Here is a 23,906-nt window from a genome sequence, read left to right as displayed (position 1 = left end):
CACCTATCATAAATATGAAGTCTGTGCATAACCCTTTACCTGCAAGCAGAAAAACTAGATTGGATTTCTGTAAAATTGAACCACTGTTCTTTTCATGCAAAGTGTGTGATTTGGGAATTCTTAGCATGGCAATTTTTGATGGTTTCACTGTGATGTGCTATGAAACTTGTAGTTTTATTACCAATTACTTTTTTTTTTTCCCTTTCATTTTTTTTTCTTTTATTTTTCTTTCCTTTTGTATTTTTTTTAATTTTTTTTTTATACATAAGGTATTTGCAATACACTCTTCTCTTACCTAGGTCCCAATTAATCTAGTACTTTATTTGCTCTACAGAAAAGTTATTCATATGTTTAGGCAAAGCTCTTATTTCATATATGGTCCAATGAAAGGAAACTTTTTAGGAAAAAAAAAAGAACCAAAGACATAATTTTGAGTCTAAATTCTTTTGCATAATAGATAACATTATGTAGTTTAGAAGAAGAATATATACTTTATAAATTATATGAGGTGTTTCTTTTTACACAGTTGATGTGTAGCATCTATTAGAATCCAATGGAGTTTGTGTACAATTATCAATTTTAAATAGTTATTAAGTTTATTGGTTCTCATGCTTCATAAAAATGAAGTGGCATGCCTTAAAACCAGCAATGCCTGACATGATCTTGCTTTTTCACAGACAATTTAATTGTCATTGTCTTTGGTACAGTGATTGACACTGACTGGTATGTTATCACTCATTATACGATGGGAAATTGAGTTAGAGACTGCTGGGGCAAAAACAGGGTACAGGAGTATGAATAGAATATGTACAGCTGAGTTGGCCCAGAAGGGATAAAATCTGGGAATAAATCTAGGTGTACCAGTGTCCTGAATGAGATCACTACTTTCAGTCCAAATATAGAAGAATATGTAAATTAAATCTAAATTAACGACTCAAAATACATGACTTTATGAAATAAAATTGAAAGATCAACATCTCTGAAAATGGGTTAGCTGTTTGTTTAAGCAATGTAATCGTAAAAGTTGCTTGACAAAGCCAAGTTTTCTTGGTTCTTTTTTATCTTTAAGAAAGTCCATAAGTATTAGTTAATGCTCTCACATACTAATACATAATTATTTATACTACTTTGATGTTTTGGATATTTTTTAACAAGGTGCTAATTGTGCTGAATCAAGTTGACAAAACTGCATAATTTGTAGGTTAATATTAGCATAATCCTACAGTACATTGTTTCGCAACAGTATAGAAATGACATTTACTGGCTGTTTTTTCCCAATATGATGAATAAGAATGTATGCCTCTAACCATTTCCATGACATAAGTAATGAGTTTTAGGAAAATTTGTAAATAATGGTATTCTTTTTTTTTTCATCTGGACCAATTGATTGTGAAGTTTTATTAAAGTGGAATGTATCATAGAAATGAGGTTCATTGTTCATCAAGGAGCATTATCAAAACACCCAAGGAGAATACAATAGAATAGAGTAGAATAGAATAGAATAGAACAGAATAGAATAGAATAGAATAGAATAGAATAGAATAGAATAGAATAGACCTTCGAGATCATCATGTCCAACCTATCATCCAACACCATCTAATCAACTAAACCATGGCACCAAGCACCCCATCAAGTCTTCTTCTAAACACGTGTAGTGATGGCAACTCCACCACCTCCCTGGGCAGCCCATTCCAATGGGCAATCACTCTCTCCATGAAGATTTTCTTCCTAACATTGAGCCTCAGCGTCCCCTGGCACAGCTTGAGACTCTGTCCTCTTGTTCTGCTGCTGGTTGCCTGGGAGAAGAGACCAGCCCCTGCCTGTCTACAACCTCCCTTCAGGTAGTTGTAGAGAGCAATAAGGTCTCCCTTGAGCCTCCTCTTCTCCAGGCTAAGCAACCCCAGCTCCCTCAGCCTCTCCTCAGAGGGTTTGTGCTTATAGCAACAAATACAAAATTAAGATTTGATTTACAGCAAACCAATAACCCTTTGCACCTCATCTCATGTTCATGACTTTCCTGTATTGAAGGATCTTTCCTTCCACCTTTGCATGGCTTCTTAAAATTTGCAACCTTGGGACAAGAAACATCGAGTTCAATCCCCTTGTACAGAGTCCCACTGACAGCATATCCAAATTGACATCTGTAAATCTTTATGCAATATCACGTACAATGTTACCAAGGAATATGGAATTTTGCCAGAGGTTTAATGATAGTTGAAGAGGGAAAACACCAGCCTTTTTATGGCTTAGTGTAAATTGTGGTGCCTATTACCTTAGCAGTTGTCTTTGGTTGCTCTTTTGCTTTTCTGATTTTCAGAGGCAAAATAAATCCATTATGTATTAATGAGAAAAAATGAAATCATACCTTCAAGCCATTGCTTAACACATTCTTCGCTGGAATGTATGGGGGGGAGTGGGAATGTCCAATATACAGCTATTTTTCACTTGTCAATTCTAATATACCCAACTTAAAAGCATAAGGCTACCGTACTGAGTGTCAGAGACCATGTGCAATGCTTGCACCCTCAACAATGAATGCAAAGTCTCACACATTTTAGTCTGGAGTCTATATGGAACTGCATCCCTGCTTGTATCTTCCTATCAAACATATGTTAAGAAAAAGAGGAGACCAGGGCACATCAAAGAAGTGCACCAAATATGAGACAGCCACATACTATTGACACCATTTTCACCTATGCCCATCAAAAGGAATAGGATAAAGTAGATGAAGATGCACATGAGCAGATACACTTTGGGGGGGTGGGTGTTGTTTTTAGTTCAGTAGCTTGTCTCTGGCAGCAAACAAGGCCCAGGTAAGAGTATGCAAATTACAAGGCCTGCAATGCCACCTTCCCAATCTCCAAATTGTGTGCCTGGGGACTCCTAATACACTCCCATTCTTTCTGAGTTTTCATAATCTTCAGAGTGTTGCTCTTTTAGGAATTCTCTTATGAATTTCTACCACCTACATTCTGCTGTGCCTGGATTTCAGCAAGTTAGCTGCTCAATATTTGTAGTTAATTATCCTTCTCCTTTTGTGAGTCTTGAACTTGCCACCTGGTAACAGGATTGTAAATAGTAAAACAAACAAAGCCTCTTTGCTTTTTAAATTTTGAACCCACTATTTTTAGTAGTACTGTGTGTACAAGAATGCAATGTGCAGATTTAGCAGAGGAAGCACTTGGGCATATAACATGCAGCATGAACATGAAGCTGCAAAGTGGTGTCTCCTTCCACCTTCCATTTGAAATGGATTTGCATCTGCCAGTGCAGCAACAATTGCATTTTCTTTTATTATTGTAGCTATTTAAGTACTATTAATCACCGAAAGAGCATTGAATTCCAGTGCATCTCCTTGTCCATGATTTTTCTCTACTTTTTACTGGCTTATGCTGAGAGTAACAAGTTTTTTTAAAGCATGAGCAATAAGCACTGGTGTTTAATCTTCAAGTTTTAAACATGCATCACTTTTTTTTTTTCTTTTTTCCATCTCTTTGCAAGTCTTATTAGCCAAAGCAGAGGCAGGAAGAAAGGAGAGTGAAGGGAGATTCAATTTGCAAGTGCCAGAATGCAAATTCAGGGAGACTAATATCAACCCCTACTGAATTTTTGCATTTAAGCTGCTGATAAACCTCTTCATGCTGGGAAGAGTAATTTCATTTTGTGAGGAACAGGAGGAAAGCTGTTTTAAAGCAGTGCCCCAAATGAGAAACCATACTGGACCAAAATAAATGGATTTTAACTTTAATTTTCCAGGTGATTTTTTTTTAGTATAGAAGATTTTTCCTTGTAATTCAAAGTAAGATAGTTTTAAAAAAGTATTATTATGTGCTTTTGCTATGGTTTCTCTCATTTTGAAAAATAAAGTATGTTAAGCATGATAAATTATCATAATTATTTTAATAAGGAACTCAGGTGAGTGAGTGAAATTTTTAACCAGATCAACAGTCTGTTTACTTACAACAGTGCTAAGAAATGCAACATTCATGGCAAATCTTGAACAATCACAGGATGTTAGAGGTTGGAAGGAAGCTCCAGAGATCGAGTTCAACTACCTGCCAAAAGCAGGATCACCTAGGGCAGTCCACACAGGAATGCATCCAGGCAAGTTTTGAAAGTCTCCAGAGAAGGACACTTTCTGTTCCAGTGCTCTGTTCACCATAACTGCCACGAAGTTTCTCCTCATTTTGAGGTGAAACCTTCTATGGTCAAGTTTGCATCCACTGCTCCTTATTACTGCACACCACCAAGAAGAGATTGGCCCTCTGTCGTAGTTTGGGCTGGGTGTCCTCTGCTGCAGGGGTGTTTCCTGTGTCCAGAAGCCCAGCCCCGTGGGTGGACACAGGAAATTAGGTTATTTCCTACCATGATCCCTTGCACCACTATAAGTTTCACGGCGGGGTCTGGCACTTCCTCTTTCCTTCCTCTCTGCCACCCAGTAACTGGGGAAGAGATCTCCCGGCCATGGGCCTGGCTAGGCCCAAGGCCATGGGGGGATGGGCAGTCTCAGATCTGGCCAGCTGAGACTAGCCTAGCAGTGGGGGGGGGAAGGAGGAGCCCTGGTGGTTTGAGTGCACCCTCAGGTGGGGATGGAATCTCTCTGGGTCTGTTTTGGGGTTTCCTCTTGCCACTGTGTTTCTAGCTCTCTGCACGCACTCCCTGTTCTATTTAAACTTTCCATCACTATTGCAATCTGTTTGTCTGAGTCGTTATTTCTGCACGTGGTGGGGAGGGGGTCTGCCCCAACCCATTACACCCTCTCCACTTGACACCCACCCCTCAGGTATTTACAGACATTGATCAGATCCCCTCTCAGTCAACAACTCTTGAGTTCATCTGTAGCTAAGCAGAGCTGGGAATCTAAGTGTATTTCTTTAAATAAATCTTTCTTACTGTGATTGTAGCCAGGTTTTGTAACAACAATGAAAAGTAGATCACATTTGATTTGAAGAGTGTGATGCCTCCAGTTGACACTGCTTAATACAAATAGAAAAATGCAAAGGACACAATTGATTCGGCAAAGGTGGGAACAAATACCTAGCAGTCTCAAGAGGGTTGTAGTATATGAACGGAAGAGAGCGTAGAAGAAAGCTGCAGTGGTGTAAGACATTACAGCCGTGTAGGAGATGTTTTATTACCATAACACTTTTTCAGAAAATGTTTTCAAATTATGCTTTTCCCTAATGTATTAAAAATAAAAATATTTTGAGTGCATGAGCTCTGCTTAATACTGAAAGATAGCTTGTAGTACTCATTTTGATAACTTAACAGCAGTGTTCCACCAAGTGTACTATGTAGAAGTTGTTATCAATCTCTGCATTTATTTTTTCTTCTCCTTAAATAGACACAGGTTTTTTGCACTGGTTATTTAGTATGTGGGCTTTTCTAACAATTTCTTAGAGGGCTGATACTGTGTTCCAATATAAAACCTAAGAATGCTATTTAAATAACAGTTTCACAGGATACTAAAAACTTGCTACAGCTTGAATTTATAGGAAGCAAAGAGACTTGTGTCAGCTGCTGTGGGAAGCTGTCAGCCCGTAAAGGCTTAAAGGAATCCTTCCATAAACTACTGTTTGATCTCTAAGTCTTCTTCTTTTTTTTTCCTTAATATTTCTTACTTTTTGCTAGTAAGATTCCGTGTCCTGAATGCTATGATGTATTCAGAGACTCCATCTTTATGTGTCATCTCTATTAATGGCATGACTGATTTGCTCAATCAATGATGAGCTCTGACACCTTTTTTTTTTTGTTGTGACTTTATCAGGCATGGCAACTATATTAAAATTGATAGAAAAAAAGATTGTCTGATCTATTCTGACTGTTTGTCTCTGTCCATTTCCAAGGAAATTTACTGAACATGTTGTTATTTATTAGAGTGGTTTGGAATGCATGTTTGGACTGAGCAGGACTAAGCAGTAACTGCTTTCTTTTAAATCAAATAAAGGTTCTGGTGTTCAGCAGCTATTAACCTCAGGGCCCATGAATCAAGTTGTACTTGAGGAACAGAAAAAGTCAGTTCACAGACAGTTGGAAGATTACTCTCCTATGCAGAATTTAGCCTCAGAAAAGTTTTCTCTATTCTTTTAAAATGTGCTTTTTAAAAGTTTTAATCAAATAATAAGTATTTTTCCTTCAATATCTTGTGAATGAACCAATTGAACAGTACAAGGAATACTTTTATCTCAACTACTTTTTTGATCAAGTGTGGGGGTTTTGTTTCCTGGGCTTTTTTTGTAAAAAAAAGCAACAAACACCTTTATTGGATGCAGGGGGGAACATTAGCACTAAGGATGAGAAGGCTGAGGTACTCAATGCCTTCTTTGCTTCAGTCTTTTAATAGTCAGACCATCTATCTTCAGGGTATTCAGCCCCCTGAGCTAGAAGACAGGGACAGAGAGCAGAATAAATCCTTCACAGTCCAGGCAGAAGCACTTGGTGACCTCCTATGCTGTCTGGAAAATTGTGCAGTCCAGATAGGATCCACTCAAGAGTGCTGAGGGAGCTGCAAAGAAGCTTGCCAAGACACCCTCCATCATCTGCCAGTCAAAAGTCCTGCTTCAGAGGGGAGGTTGCTAGTGTGACACTCATCTACAAGAAGGACCAGAAAGAGGATCCAGGAAGCTACATTCTGCCAATTAGACCTTAGTGCAAGGAAAGATTGTGGAAAGGTTCACCCTGAATGAACTCACACAGCATGTGTGGGACAACCAGGGGATCAGGCCCAGCTAGCATGGGTAAATGAAAGGCAGACCCTGCTTGATCAAGCTCATCTCCTTCTATGACCAATGACCCACACAGTAGATGAGGGAAAGGCTATGGATGTTGGTTATCTGGACTTCAGCAAAGCATTTGACACTCTCTCACAGCATTCTGCTAGAGAAGCTGGTTGCTCATGGCTTTGACACATGTACTCTTTGCTGGGTCAGAAACTGGATGGATGACTGGGCCCAGAGAGTTGTGGTGAATGGAGTTAAATGCAGCTGGAAGACAGTCTCCAGTGGTGTTCCTCAAGGCTCGGTTTTGGGGCCATTCTTGTTTAATACCTCTACCAATTATTCAGCTGAAGGGATCAAGCACACTCTCAGTAAGTTTACAGAGGAAACTAAATTGAGTGGGCATGTTGATCTGCTTGAGGGTCAGGGAATTCTGCAAAGGGATCTGAACAGGCTGGATCGATGGGCCAAGGTCATTTCTATGAAGTTTAACAAAGCTGTGTGATGGGTCCTATACTTGGACCACAACAACCCCATGCAATGCTACAGGCTCAGGGAAAAGTAGCTGGATATTTGGCAGAAAAGGACCTGGGGATGCTGGTGGACAGTCATCTGAACATGAGCCAGCAGAGTGCTCAGGTAGCCAAGAAATTAAAGTGTGGCCAGCAGGAGTATGGAAGTGATTGTGCCTCCTATACCTGGCATTAGTGAAGCTGCACCTTAAGTACTGTGTTCAGTTTTGGGTGTCACAGTATAAGAGAGACATTGAGGAACTGGAGCATGTCCAGAGAAAGGCAATGTCTCTGGTGAGGGGTCTGGAAAATATGAGCAGCAACTGAGAGAACTGGGAATGTTTGTCTGGAGAAGAGAAGGTTGAGAGGGAGACATCATTGCTCTCTACAATTATCTGAAATATGGTAGTAGTGAGGTGGGTGTTGGTCTGCTCTTTCAAGCAACAAGCAATAGGACAAGAGGAAACAGCCTAAAGTTGTGCCAGGGAAGGTTTAGATTGGATATTAGGAAAAAAATATTTACTCTCTCTACAACTACCTGAAAGGAGGTTGTAGTGAAGTGGGTATTGGTCTCTTCTCTCAAGCAGCAAGCAATAGGACAAGAGGAAATGGCCTCAAGTTGTGTCAGGGAAGGTTTAATTGGATATTAGGGGAAAAATCACTCACAGAATGGTTGAGCATTGCAAGAAGATGCCCAGGGAAGTGGTGGAGCCCCTGTCCCTGGAGGTGTTCAAAAAAGTGTGTGAATGTAGCATTTTGGAACAAGATTCAGGGGTCACGGTAGTATTGGATTGACAGTTGGACTTAATGATCTTACAAGTCCTTTCCAACCTTAGTAATTCTATGATTCTGTTAAAAATACCCCATCTCATTGATTGCTAACTGTGGGGATTTTTTATGCTTCATATTTTCCCTATCATATATTTAATGTAACAGAATAAATACAAAGTGTCTGTTTCACTGCTTGATGGTCCAAACCTGTTTCACATATTATTAATCAGAAGTGATTACCATATGCGGCATGTTAGAAGTAAGAAAACCGTATCTTCGTAAGGGTATGTTCAGCACTGCATGGTATTAAAAGCTGTTAAAACTAAGGTGAGAGTATAGAACCAATAGAATAGAAGAACAAATTATGTTGTCTTCTTAAAAAAATAAAAATAATCAATACTATTGAAGAGATGGTCTGGTTTCCCTTACAGTAATGTGATTTCAGTTGGTGAATTACATTCTTTAGCATTCAAACAGATGTAGAGTTTATCCATACAGAAATAGATTTATTCATAGAAAAATAATTGAGCATCTTTGGTTTTATCCTTTAAGCACACCCTAAAACCTATCATAATCCTATAACAGAGGATTATTAAACTGAACAGTAGCATGTTTAATGATGATCTGCTAACAAAACATTCTAGCTAATCTCTGATTAGTGGTCACATTTCAACATCAATCCAAAACACAACATAACTGAATTCCTGAGGACATACACCATGTGGGGGAAAAAGGATAAAATAAAATCCTAATTCTGTCTTCATTTTATTTCCTTAGTATTTGGTAGGAGCAAACAGATCTTGAACCAGAAGATCGATCAGTCACTCTGGGCAAAAAGAGATTAAATCTTCCCAAAGTGCCAGAAGTGCTTACATGATCTTTTATGTAGTGTACAGTGATAGTAATATTTTTCACTCTTGCTTTCTGTACAAACCCCTATTTTTTGATATTTTTATTTTGTTTCAATCATCCTTTTATTTCTGGCAGTTTTATTTTCTTTTTTTCTTTTTTCTTTGCATAACTATATCAAATTTTCAAATGGAAGTGAAACACACACACACACACATATATATGTATATGGGTTTAATAAAAGGTCTCTCTACACAATGCAAGTAGAAATGTCTTTGAAGAGAATTGCAATTTCTTTGCAATAATAATAAATGGACTTCTGTGTCCGTTGGAGAGGCAGACAAAATGAGTTTCTCTCAGTAAAACTGGAGCAGAAATATAGTCTGTATGCCTGAGATCCTTTGAGGTAGTCTCTGGCTACAACAATTTTTTATCTAAAAAACCCCAGTGGTTTGCATATGTATTATATATAATATTATAATTCATATTTCTATTTTTAAAAAGGCTTTAATCATAATAGGATCATGGGACTAAAACTGGGGGGAAAAGAGAGATGTAATGGTGTGTCTATCGATTTTTTTTCATCCTAGATTTCTGATCTTAGAGCAAATGCATCACAGATAGTTTAGGCTATTTTCCCTTTGAAAAGGGCCTAAAAATCATTGTCTAGCCACAATGCCAGCAGTGTTAGCCAGCAGTGACCGGTTGCAGTGCTACTAGCTACAGCAATCTGCTAAGGTGTGTGAGGAGCCTTTTCTCAGTACTAGTGTTCCCTTCATGCTATCATCTAAGTAACCTGACAGAAGTATACTCTGTTACACCAAGTCCTGTACTGTACCCATAATGTTAGTGAGGGTTAATAAAGCTGTTAACAAATTTAAATAAACTTAAATTTAAATAACAGTTAACAAATTTTAAATATGTTTTGACCATGGAATTAATTTGAATAATTGAAAATATCTTATTTATTTGTTTTTTAATTATAAGATACTAATCTGTGGCACACAATGATAATTCCATCATTCAGAAATACTACAGTTTCTGTTAAGGATGTTAATACATGATGCCGTCACCATCACAGTTAATTCAACCTGAAATATTCAATATGATTAAGGGAGTCAAACATCTTCCTTCCAAGGAGAGACTGAAGGAGCTGGGGCACTTCAATTTGGAGAGGAGGAGACTAAGGGTTGACCTCATTGATGTTTGTAAATAAGTAAAGGGTGAGTCGCAAGAGGGTGGAGTCAGGCTCTTCTCAGTGATGCCAAATGGCAGGACAAGGGGCAATGAATTGAGGCATAGGAAGTTCCATGGAAAGGTGAGGAAATTTTTAATTTTTTTTTTTTTTTTTTCACTGTGAGGGTGACAGAACACTGGGGTGGTTGCGGAGTCTCTTTCTCTGGAGATATTCAAAAGCCACCTGGATGTGTTCCTGTGTGATCTACTCTATGTGATCCTGCTCTGGCAGGGGGGTTGGACTAGATGGTCCTTCAAAGTCCCTTCCAATGCCTAACATTCTGGGATTAATTTTTCTTCTTTTTTTTTTTTTTTTTTTTTTTTTTTATGTGTGTTTTTCTTTTTCCTTCTCTGTATCTAGAAATAGAGTATCAATAGATAATAACTTCATATCCTTTTATACTTGCAGATGGTTTGACAAGTCTTTGGAAAAGTGGCGGCTGTTTCATTCTGACATGAAGAAATTTAACCACTGGCTAACAGAAACTGAAGAGAAGCTTTCAAGAGCACAGATAGAGGCTGGAGACATGGGTCACGCGAAAACTAGCCAGTTTCTCCAGGTATGATTTGTTTAATTTATTTCCTGGCTTGGTTTTTGTTTGTTTGTTGTTTTTGTTGTGGTGGTGTGGTGGGTTGTTTTGTTTTGTTTTCTGCAGTGATTAGAAATGTGCAGGTTGGGGTACGCTGCGCAGTTTTGCAGTTATTTCATTTAAGGATTTCTAGTGTTGAGTGGCCAGTGACAATTTTGGTCAGATATTTCTAATGAAACATTGTAACTACCTTTGGTATTTTATTTAAAGTGCTCATTGGTTCCCATTTGATCCTTATGACCATCAGATTTAATTTTGAAATCTTGTGGAAGAAATGTGGTTAACCATTGAACTGTGCAAGAGATATTCCATGAACTGTGTCTTGCAAGTATTGCTTATTTTGCCTGTTTCATGTTTTAATCAGAGAACCTTGAGGATACATTTTGTGAAATGCAGTGTGACAGAATAGCCACTTAGTTCCTATCTGTCCAGTTCCTATTTCTGTGCTTTTCATCTTTTGAGGGCTTTGACCATCGTAAGGAAAATAATGGCTCTGGTTTCTTTGTAGTTTTTCATTTCCTTCTCGCATGATTGAAAATGTAACAAGTACAAAGAATTAATTCTAAACTGATGTTTTGCAAGTTGATAGGTTCAGATGAATAACACAGCTTGAGTAATTTCTGGTTTCATGTTATAAATTACTACCTGGGCATAAGAAAAAAAACCCAAACCAAATGAAAACAAATCTATTAAACTATTCAGCATTTGTACATTTGAATTCCAGGACTGAGTTACTGGATTTCAGGTTGAAATAAGTTGGGGATACCTAAATATTGAAAGTACAGTTTTGCTTTAAATGCAACACTAATCTACTTTTTGGCTAACAGTTTGAAAAAGAAAATCATTAGTTTTGGAATTTTAATGTCTAAAGTCACCTTTTTAAGCTTTAGATTGCTGCTTCATAATGGTAAAATTGCTGAACTGGAAAGGAAAGCAAATCGTGTGGTGCAGGTAGATAAAAAAGATGCAAGTGTTATGTAATAAATTAAGCTACAGTAGCTAATATACGAGGTAAATATTTTTCTGCAATATGCTATTGACCCTTTGAACACTGAAGAAGCCTAAGATCTGTCTGACAAATTCAAATGGCATCTGTGAGTTGAGGATGTTCTTTTTTTGTGTGTAAGAGATAGCTGAGCTTGTTCATGTTTCCACTGAAATGTTCCTCTCTCTGTTCCACAGTTTAAAGCATTTCTTTGAAAAACCTGCAAATACTAAAGTAAGAGGTGTTTCTACATGATGAGTAGTGATAGAGTTTCATTGTGTTCTCTCTGTTACCATTCTCAGCACTTCTCTGGTATCCTCGAGCAGCTTCATCTCCTATTTTCTAACCCCTTCCTGAAACAATATTTCCTCTCTGAGAAGAGGTTGATTTTTGACAATGTCCAGACTAAGGGCATGTTATAAGTATATGTGTAGCACATTTCACAGTCCTGACAGAATAGAAACATGATTTTCTTCTCATCACTGAGAAAGAAATTCATTCTGAATTGAACATCACGCTGAAAGACCCTTAGATAATGTCATTATGCAGAAGTTTAGATTTCAGTATAGAAGAAGAATGCTTTTGTTTTGTTTCCCTTTGACCTAGCCTCCTTCTCATCTGTTACCCATTTGTTATATTCCTATACAATGTATGAGAACATTTTGAATATGATTACATTTCTATGATTTTCTTTTTGCAGTACATCGAGCTTTTTCTCTCTTCCTTTTCCCCTTGTGTTACAAATCCTAGGAACTCACAAGTTTGTCTCTCAAACATTTATTCAGTTCAATAAACTACCTTTCTGATTAGTTTTTGCACAGTGTAAAAATATTCTAACTAAACTCAAGAATACAGTTTTTAATGTGAGTTAACATTTATTTGTGAAAGAACATTTAGACTAAAGTTGCACTTTCCCCTATTGTCTTCCTTGGTTCCATATTTTACTGGGTCTTGTTTGAAAAGTATTAGGCTTCTGTAAGGCTGACAGAAGAGGTGATTAGAATTTCCATTTGATAAAGTTAAAACAGCTGAACATTTTATTTACTAGATTAGCAACTTGTTTCATTAATGAGATCATGCTGCTTACTGAACCATATTCAGAATTAACAGGATTTGTTTGAAAATGCTTTCACAAGCAAGTGAATAGTTCTCTATTCAATGAGGAACTGTTTTGGAAAAATATATATATATGTGTATATATATATCCACACAAAACATTCAGTGTAATACTATTTCTAGGTAAGACTGCTTTGGAAAAGTGAACATTAATGTGTTCATTAACATTCAGTAAATACATAGAGTCACATGTTAATGCAAAATGAAACAGTCAACAGTATGATTAGGTGACTATGTTAATATAGGTTAAGAGGTAATTACGTTCTTTTATGTGTATTTGGGGAGGAGAGGTGGGTTCCTTTTCACTGCACAACGGCATGAAACTAAACAACATTTATGCATTATATATAATGTGAGCAAAATTTAATAATAGAATTGTTTCTATTTCATGTCATGAATACTTAAAGAGTCTTACTGTAAATTTTACACTAAGACTTTTTGAAAGAAGAACTCATGCTACTGAAAGAAATCACATTTCACTTTTTAAAGAAATTGTAATTGACTTCTTTTGTGATTAGCAGACAGGATTTAAAAGGGTATTTTACAGATAGCAGATCATATAATCCCTTTGAAACATGTTCAACTCTATCTTGAAAGTAGTTGAAAATATATGGTTTTTTTTTACTCTCATTATTCTGAATGAAAGACTTTTCTGTCTCTTCACTCCTCAGTCTGTGCTGACTTCAGCTTCCTGCATTTGCACTTAGTTTATTTACTTTTGTGCCAAGAATGAGTTGTAGTTCACTTTTATCTACTCCCTGGTGTTTATCCCCCTCGATTCTTACAAGCTGATGTAATTTTCCCAATTGGATTTCATCTGGTAACTAAACCTGCATTTTTCTAATCTGCTTTCATATGATAGCTGGACAACCTGATTAATTTCCTGTACCTATTTCTCTTTCTGAAAGAGGTGTTCTCAATTATGCAAACTGAAATACCATCATCAAGACAGCTCAGGTGCTGTATTTTATGGTTGAATCTTCCCATGGCTAAATGTTAGAACGTCATTTGCAAGCATCTATCTAAAGCTGGTTGTTCACTTTCTTTTTTTCTTCTTGTGGTATTCTTTGCAGCCCCAATCTCCATTCCATTTCATATGCAAATAAAAAGTACTGGAAATTAGTGCCAGGTTAATATGCAGCGAAGAAGCAAACAATAATTGTGTGTGTGTGTTTGTGTGCCATAGATAATGGCTAAAAAGACAGCTACAAAAAGAAGAATTCATCAGTAGTTTCAGATGTAGGCTGTCACGTTGCATTCCTGAATCATTACCTGAGAATTTAAAAAATGGTGTTCTTCTTTTTAAAATAGAGAACACCAAGCATATTCATCATTTACACTGGTGTTCAGAATTGCTCAGCAGTCTAAAGTTAGCACCAATAAAGCTTAAATTTATTACATTTTTTTTAAAGTGTGCTTTTTTGTTTGGTTTGTTTGGGTTCTTCGTTTGTTTTAGTTTTAATAATAAAATAATTAGGATCTGGGTCTGAAGTTTGAAACAATTTCTTTGTATTCGTGATGTTCACTATTGGGACTGGCCAGTGATTGGTACTTTCCACTGAACAAACAAGTGCTGGACTTTACCTTGTTTTCTGTAATCTTGTTATTTTAATAATATTGTTATTCTAGAATTGTAAATTTCTCAAGTATTTAATTTCACTTACAGATATAAATATCAAGGATATGATGCTTCTTTTTAAGGCCAGAGACCACCTCAAAAAAATCAGGAAGTTTTTTCTATTATTGGGTGGTGTTATTAATTATATTAGGGTGTCAGGTAGTCTTAGAACTAGGGGGAATGGGAAAAAAGTAGAAATAGGTAGATTTAGGTTGGATGTTAGGAAGAAGTTTTTCACCATGAGGGTGGTGAGACACTGGAACAGGTTGCCCAGGGAGGTGGTAGAAGACCCATCCCTGGAGGTTTTCCAGGCCAGTCTCAATGTGCAACCTGATGTAGTGTGAGGTTTCCCTGGCCATGGGGGGGGTGGGGGGGTTGGAACTGGATGATCCTTGAGGTCCCTTCCAACCTTAACTTCTATGATTCTATGATATTCAGTCTTTTGAGGATACTGTAGGTATAGAGATTGCTTGTAAGTTTCAAATCTCTTAAATTTTTCAGATAATTGACTTATGAGACACTTACACTTTAGAGAACTTATCCAAGCCTCTAAAAACCTTATGAATGACTCATGGCTTCTCTAGACTTTCCCTCTACTGCACTATGATGTCAGGAATATCACGTTTTTGACTTGCAGATGTTTAAAGGAGAAAGAGATAGAGGATTGAGGTTTCAGTGCTGAAAGTCATGGTCATGCTAATAATTTATCTCTTTTATATCCAAATTGGATTATATGGATATTGATGATTTAATAACCACTGAATTTAAAGAGTTCTTTCTGGAATACAACATAAATGAAATCAGAGGATATGGGAGAAAAAAAAAAAGGCATTTTAATGTTTGAGGCCACATATTCTCATACCACAAAAGCACAGTGGTAAGTGGGTGGGTATTACTGTTTCCCCCAGATATATAACTAGTAAAAAAAAACCAAACTTTTTTTTAATATAATAATTGTGTCCTTCATAGGTTCAGTTTTGTTCCATTTGGGTCAATTTTGTTCCTTCTGGTTCAGCTGTGACCATTTGTTTTTAGTGTTATGAAGTATTCTCAGAGAAACAGTAGAATGTATCAATTCTTTCTGGTCAAAGAAATTATCTATGATTGTTTAATGATTCTAGATATAGAAAATATAGAATGTGGAATTAATTAGAAACCAATTTAATGTTGTTTTACAGGAATCTTTAATTAGAATGATTATGGTAGATACTGCAAAGTCCTTCATATTGCAAAAGCATATCTGAAAGGATAGATATCTGACAAGAATGTAACATTGGCTAATATTTTATTAGTGCCAAAAGCATATAAGCTCTTGCTATTATGTTAAAAAAAAGGTTCTACAGTCTTTATTTTATTATTTATTAATATTCTCCTCACAATTTTACACATCCCTAGTACTTTGACTAAATGTTCTGAACTAAGCACTAAAACATTCTAAACATGATAGCCAGCCTACGCAAATGCCATCAGCTCTTACTTATTCAGAGAAGCTTACAGGTTTTCTTTTTACAGAGTATTATCCTCTTATCAAACACCTCTGAGTGCAGCAAGCTGCTGCCCCTAAGAAATAAAACCTAAGCTCTGTAATAACCCATGGATTTCAAGGGTTTTTTTACACAGTTTCTAAGTTTTTGGTAGAAATGTTTCAAATAATATATGAGAGCTTTGCATCAAACATTTGGGACTTTTTCTGGTTTAAGTTCATCTTCAAAAGAAATTCATGGGCCCTTCTTGACTGAAGTAATAGAGCAATGGAAAGATTTGATTTTGATTTAATAACAGCACATCCTAGTGAAATATTTACTCTTTCTTTTTTTATGCCAAGCAAAATATTAAATACCACTGTAATCTTTAGCAATACTACATTTCTGGACATATAAGATTCCTAAAGACTTTTTTTACCTATTAAGAGATTTGTCACTGTCATTCTTATTACTAACCAAAGTGATGAAATAACAAAATGGTTTATGCTGAATTTGGGATGAAAACATTTTCTTGTCATGTCAAACCATAAGAAGTATTTCATAATTATATCAGTTATTTAATTCTTCTCTGCTACACAGAGACTTCATTATTCTATATTCCCAATTCACTGTATCCTATTACAAGATTTTAATTAATTTGTTGATACTGGCAGTGGGACATTAAATGTCTGAAGTCTATAAGAAATAATAAATTTAAAGTGGCTAGGGTAGTTCTGCCTACTCTTGCACCATTAGATGACAATTCATAGCTTCTATTTAGGTTTTGTTATAAATCCTGGCACTGTTTATTCAGATAAGCAAATTAATTCTGGTTGTTAATAAATTAGGATGGATTTTTCAGATATTTCATAATGAAACTTTTTGAAATAACTATTAACACATGCAGATGCATAATGACATAATTTTTATACATTACAAGAATGGATAGACAAGAATTTTTTTTTCTTTGTCTTGGAGAAAACAATGTTCCTAAACTGCATCAGTCAAACTTTATGATACCTGACTGTAACTCCCCCTCCCTTTTAAGGGAGATTCATCCTTCCCAGTTCAAGTGGTTATAGAGGTTATTTGGAGATATATGGGGATCTGAGAAAGAGACTGAAGTTTATATCCATTCCACAAGCATGTCTCTGGAGATATTAAAACCCCACCTGGTTGAGTTCTTGTGTAACCTGGTATAGGTGATCCTGCTCTGGCAGGGGGGTTGGACTAGATGATCTTTCAAGAAACCTTCCAGCCCCTAATATTCTGTGATTCTGTGTTTTCTTGTGTATGTGTATAAAAAATAGACATAATAGAGGATATATTTTTTCCTCATGTTAATGAATTTTTGTTGCTTTCAAGGCTAATCTGGTCATTTATAATCAGTGACACATGCAGATAACACACTTCAGATTCAGCAGATATATTAATGCTTTTACCATAGTGCAAATAAACTTGTTAATGTGATCATGTATTTTTTGGGGGAAATGAGAGACTAAATGAGTGTCTAATGTAAAGGAGAACAGAGATTAAATCTGTGGGAGTTGACATATAAATGTTAAGATATGACAAATTTCTCAGACTTGAACTGTGTCACTTAATGACTGGCAAGCCTGGGAGTCTTCCTAGATCTTTTGATTTGTAATTAGCCACTATGAATACTTACATAAAAGAGCTGGGGAAAGATGAAACTCTTTTCATGGATAGCTTTATTAATGTTCTCTAGAACCTTTCATCCCAACAGATTTTTTAAACTCTACTCATCACATAAAGGTTTTCATTTTAGATTAAAACCATAAAGTAAAAACATACAGGGAACACACTGGACAAAACAGCAAGTTAATGTTTCTTTTAAAATTGAATTGTTTGGGGGGGAGAAAAACACAAAACTAACCAAACAAGCCCAACCCACCACAAATCTGAATGATAGAATCCTGCATCATGAAATCTGAATGTTGATATAGAGCAGACAGCAAAAGGATCTGCATCAGCCCTTAAAAACTGTCTAAAACCCATGTTAGCTCAATGTACATATCCTACGTTTTGATGCTAGTTTTTTGTCAGGTCCTGGTGAACTGTCTTGCATTTAGGTATTTAAACAGTGAGTTTCTTTTTACTGACAGCCTTTACAGGCATATTTATAGATGTGTGTGTTTGTCCATATAATTAGAGTAGTCAAGGGAGCTGGGTATGAGTTTGACCAGTGATGGGTGGTTATTAAAAAATGCAGGGTTTGGCTAGATTATTTTATTCTTTATTGTTCATTTCAAATAAGCTTATCAGTTCATGTCTTTCACCAAGATGTTATGTCGTGTAGAGAGACAGAATGTAGCAGATGTGCAGATAGTGGTAACATACCTGAGTTGTTTAAATCTGATTTAATACACCCTAACTTTCCAGAGAGCAAACTTCCATCTAAATTCAGATAATTTGGTTAAACCATTCAAGAGAGTTTTATCTACCACAATCCTTAGCACACATTAAAATTTGTTCTGGATCAGTAAGTATTTTGTAGCTCTAGTATAAGCAGATCTCAGGAATGAGGACAAGGAGTGTTGGCAATTTCATGTTGTCTGACAGTGTGGAGCTTTGGTTTTAGCTGGGTTTTCTGTCAAGAGATCAGAGCTAGGACCATACCGGTTGCAAACATTGTGGTTGTAGAGAATACAGAACAAATTGTGTAGGAGTAGACTGATAATAGTGATTGTGATTAGTTCTAATGAATTTTGGGGATTTACCTTGATTATTTTAGAATATTATCAAAAATGTACACTTCAATTAAAGTGGATACTCAAGCATACTGGTCCCATTATTTGTGCATAGTTTTGATTTTTGGAAGACAAACCAATCTCATTTATGATGACTGACAGTATTTTTTCTTTTGAGTCTTTTGCAAACCCTTGTCTTACTACTGAGTATCAGAGATGCAGTGAAACACATGCACCTTTGAAGGTACCTTGTGATATTACTGCTACCCTTAGCTGTCCCAGATAAAACCTGCTCTGGTACTTTCTACATTTACTATCACTACCCTATTTCATTACCTCTTTTGTAACTGTAAATCCTTCAGCGATGGCTTCTGTTACACAAGACTGATGACTCTCAATACCCTTTTCCAACCCTGCTGTAAGCAATGGAAGGCACATGAGGGTGCTTTTGTGTCTGACTGTTCTGCAAGATGCCACCAAGGAGTGGTTTTGTAAGTTTGAGTAATGCAAATCCTATGCTGGAATACAAAGTCAATGAAATTAGGCTGATAAACTTGTCATCTTTGTATCAGTTTGCTTACCTTAAAAAGGAATTGTAATGACCCAAACAATACATATTTTGTTTTTAAAATAGCAATATAAAAGCCATTCAACAGTTAATTCTGGTGAACTGGTGGTTTTTCTAGAGGAAATTATGCTTTTGGAGCATAGCAACTTTGACAGTTTGAAAAGTCTAAATTATTTATCAGCAAGTGCCAACTAGAGGTGATATTTAGTTTATAGCCAAGAGCTTGTCATGTTGTTGAGGCTTTTTATGTCAAAACTCTTGATCTGTTGAAATTACTACTGTGGTTTCTTTTATGATGGACAACAAAGTATAAAAGTGACTTTATGGTGGTCTGCTCCAAGCTTTAAGAAAGGTAGATGAATGAATGTATCATCCTGATAATCATTTTAGTATAAAAGTAAATTATATAATAAAACCTTACATTTGCATCATTTTTATTTCTTCAGAGTCTCTGAAATCCATGAAAGAGGCATTTCCACGGAATAAATTGACTATTTCATGCTAATAAGTAAATAAATATTTTTTAATTGACATGAAAGCAAACAGTTTTAATGGACATTTTTACTTTGTTTATATTTGAAACACTGCTGACCTGTGTAATCTGGTGTAGGTGATCCTGCTCTGGCAGGGGAATTGGACTAGATAATCTTTTGAGGTCCCTTCCAGCCCCTGCAATTCTGTGATTCTACAACACTGTGTCGTACACTACTGTGTTCTGTGACACTACATCTAGGTTGACAAGGTTTTCTGTAGTAGAATTCCAGTTTATTTTTCAAAGCTATAGAAAACACTGAAGTCTTCCATGTGCTTTGTTGTCAGTGGGTTTTTTTTTTGTTTGTTGGTTTGTTTTTATGTGTTTCCTTATTCATAGTCACTGCTTAATTTTATTTATAAAGAAATTACTGATGACTTGGAATTCCTGCCTCGGTCCATCTTTATGATATCTTTCTTATACTATGGGTGTGGAATTTTAGTGACAGCTATAGTGAAGCAAGCCACAGAGGAAGCATATCCTCCATTTCCTGGTATGTCTGCAGAGGATTTTGGTAACTCCTTTGTATGTGTCACAATAAAAACTCCAGGCATGAATGACTCTTTACCACTATCCACTGTCTACTTTTCTCTTTCTTTCTTATCTTTTTCAGAATTGTCTTCCATTTTAAGAGTCCTCAAAACTGTGGGCAGGGTTTGCATTCTCTACTCCTAGAGTTAGACTGTACTTTGATTTTTTTATGCGCTACTTTGTGGTTACTAACTGATCTGTATTTCTTTACCTGTGATGGGCCCTCCACATCAAATCATCTGTGTTCTAATCTTCAAATATTTTATATTTTATTTTATTTTATTTTATTTTATTTTATTTTATTTTATTTTATTTTATTTTATTTTATTTTATTTTATTTTATTTTATTTTACTTTTTTTACTGAATTCTCTCAGGTTCTAACAAATTTCTTGAACTTCTTGGAGACCAGTCAACGTTTAGCTAAAAATACAGAAAAAATTCTGTCACTGTAAGTTTGGAGAAACAAATATGAACACTAAGAACATGAAGAATTAAGAATTTTAAATTAAGAAAAATAGGATTACTTAACAAAAACATTGTTTTGACACTGGAACATCAGTCTGGACTGAGATTGAATTGCAAGCATGCTGCAGGAAAAAGCAGCAGTTAGAAACATTGCAGTGCCCTTACTTCTCCAGATAAGTTATTTTTAAGAGCAAATAGCCTCCTTGTCACATTTTCATTAGATGAATCTAAAAGAATAAGCAGGGTGAGTTTAAAAATCAGGGAAGGAAGGGAGGAGGGCAGCACTGAACGCAATGGATATTGCTTGATGGCAGTCATAGTACTATTTGCTTGGTAAAACTAGAGAATTAATCTAGTGATAATATTGAATGCTTTCATTAGATTTATGTTTGCTTCTTTCAGTTAATTGGTTTCTAGTCAGCTCTAAACAGACTTTGTTTCAAAGACATGACATTTTCATATAACTTTATCAGTGCACTTTCAGAGCACTATCTTAGAACAAAATTTGTGTTCTTAATCCAATTTCTCTAAAAAAACTGCATATGTCATATTTTGACATATAGACATTACAACGTGATATATTTTGTCCTGCCTGTATGGTTGGATCATTTGAAATAATACTGTTAGTCACTGGGGGAAAGAATAACACATTTAAGAAGAAAAATCACTTTAATGAAATGTAATTATTTCATTGCAGCTTGGCTTATTTGCACATTTTAAAAGACATCCTATTCTACTTGACTCTCATTGATATTTCTGAAAAATGCATATACTTTCTGGCAGCAGAACTGATTATGCTGAGCACATGGTAGCAGGAGAAAAGCAGAAGTTAAACTTAATGAATATGCAAACTGCAGTTATATTTTACAGTTAATGGAAGGACAGCAAGTGAAGTTATGTTCAATACAATACCATTTAAAAAATGTTTCAAAATTATATTAGAATATGATGGGATGTGCCTAATTCTCTGATGTTCATTTATGGACAGAAAATGTCTATAAAGCATGTGTGTGTGTATATATATATATATACACACTATCTTATATTTCACACATCTGTTCTAAAATTATTCACATTCCTACAGAAACAGAATAACAGCATACAAATATGAAATAACATTACAGACAGAAGCTCAGGATATAAATTTAAATTCTCTTCCTAAAAGCTCAGACGACAGTGAAATGTATTGCTTTGTCTGAAGTGTCCTTATGAGTAATATCTGATGCAGAAAATAAAGTGTCAGTTACAACAGAACAAGTCTAGAAACTTTAAGTTCTATTTTAGAATAGAAGTTTTTTATTAAGCTGCATTTTAAAAGTCAAAATGAGCATTATGCAAAAACTTACTGTACCCTGTTTTATTATGCACTGTAGACCTGGCAGAGTTGTTCACAATAGCTAGTATGTCCACTATTTTATCATTTTCTTTTAGCAGTAGTTTCTGTGATAAAGATTCAAATCTGGTCTAGAATTTTAGTGTCTTAATGAAGCAATATTATTTCATTTTTCATGCTTATATTAGCTTTGTATTATTCATAATGTTATGAATGAGCACCTTAAGTAATACATAATTTTTTTAAGTTACTATCTGCAACTACTATACAATGTTGATTTAAAATCTTCTGTTGAAGACCCTTGACCTCAGAGACAGTTGATGGCAGAAATTAATCTTGTTAGCCATGCTTGATCTCTTGAAGAGAGTACAAATTTAGAAACTACATAAACAGGGGTCTGTAATAATGTTGAATATTACTAGACTGTTGTATTATAATGGCTTCATAATGGTGAGGCACATTAAGCAAGTGATGAAGTAATAGAACATTAGATGAAGTAATTATTTCCAAAATTCTGCTGCAAAATTACTATAATAAATTTTAAAATTACAATCCCACCTGACTTCAAAGCCTTAAAACCTATGTTTAAGTCTAAATATGAAACTTCAGATTTTGACTATTCTCACTTTTGAGTATTCATTCTTGCTACAGTTAATTCAGTCTCTCTTGTACCTATCATTGTGCCATCATTTAGGTAAACTGTTTGGTTTCATTTGTACAGTACTCTATAGTTCTTAAGATCATTGGTTTTAAGTATCTATAATTTTTAAGACCTTTTAAAGATCTCTAAGATTTTGCTGCTCTTTCCCAGACTTCTAGTAAATTTTATAACATAATAAGGTTAAGAAAAAATTATTTTCAAGTATTTTATATGAGAAAGAATCTGATGAAAGATAAGTGACAAACCAGAAAAATCAGTTTTAGAAATTCAAATTCAAGTCATTTGCTTGCCCTTGATTTTTATGATACATGCTTTAAGTATCTGGCAACAAATAAAGGCCAGAGCAAGTGATACCCTATTCATTCAAACAAATGCTTTTGTGCACAACTGTGATTTCAACATTAAAGATTTCACATCTCAATTGTCTGATGTGAGAGCATGGGCCAGTGATTTCCACATATGTATCTGAATATATACAAGTGAATGAATATGTGGTCATAACACATTGTGAACATTCTCTTTCTATGTGGAATTAATTCTGAAGCACTTCATCAGCTATATACATGTGATTTAGAATAGAATGATTCCTATTACATTCCCATTACCACTAAAGTAATCTAGAACAACACCCAATCTCTCTCTTAGAGGCAAACTTTTCCTCTCATTCGAAAATGCAGCACAACCACACACACGTATTTCTGTCTGGAAAAAGATCAAGTTTATCTGAAATCTCGGCAATGCCTTCAGCATCCTTTTTTTTTCTGCTAAAAGTTTTTAATTAACTTCTGCAAACAAACAGATTTTTGTTAGTCCAGTGGGACATGATGCAAAATGGATCTTCAATTCAGAGCTGGCATATTGTGATTAAAAGTCCCAGTGAGGTTCGTATTTCTCTTTGCATAGCACAAACTGGACTTTGATCTGTTTATGGCTCCTAGGAGAACAATATTGTTAGAGTAATTTTCACATGTGAATGTAGCAGTTTTTATACCTTGCATAAGTCATTCTTTTAAGAAAGTTTACAGGACTATATTGACAGCAAGAACTGTGCAGGATCCATGATACACATAAAAGATATACTCAGACATGACTCAAAAATGAGCCCAAACTAAATTATGTAGAAGATAAAAGAGGCCATAAATGAAGGCTAGTTTAGAAAGATGAAGATGATACAATAGTTTCTTGAAGTATAACAGTATGTTATGTTCAAATGTTTGACTTTTCCCTACGTTTTTTGTGCATGCGTTT

General features: G+C 35.5%; 1 protein-coding gene across 8 annotated transcripts in view; it reads left to right on the top strand.

Annotated features, from left to right (window-relative positions):
* DMD (dystrophin) overlaps positions 1-23,906 on the top strand; it is a 1,318,095-nt gene that overhangs the window by 703,323 nt on the left and 590,866 nt on the right. For all 8 annotated transcript variants that reach the window (XM_068155047.1, XM_068155048.1, XM_068155051.1 and 5 more), the window contains one exon: positions 10,494-10,644. In XM_068155047.1, the coding sequence (XP_068011148.1) occupies positions 10,494-10,644 (151 nt within the window). The remainder of the gene's footprint in view (positions 1-10,493; positions 10,645-23,906) is intronic.

Source organism: Melanerpes formicivorus, unplaced genomic scaffold (assembly GCF_026170545.1).
Source record: "Melanerpes formicivorus ecotype bairdi unplaced genomic scaffold, bMelFor1.0.p_v2 SCAF_30, whole genome shotgun sequence".
Taxonomy (NCBI): domain Eukaryota; kingdom Metazoa; phylum Chordata; class Aves; order Piciformes; family Picidae; genus Melanerpes; species Melanerpes formicivorus.
Note: the sequence above shows the minus strand (reverse complement) of the source record. Positions and strands in the feature narration are given on the sequence as shown.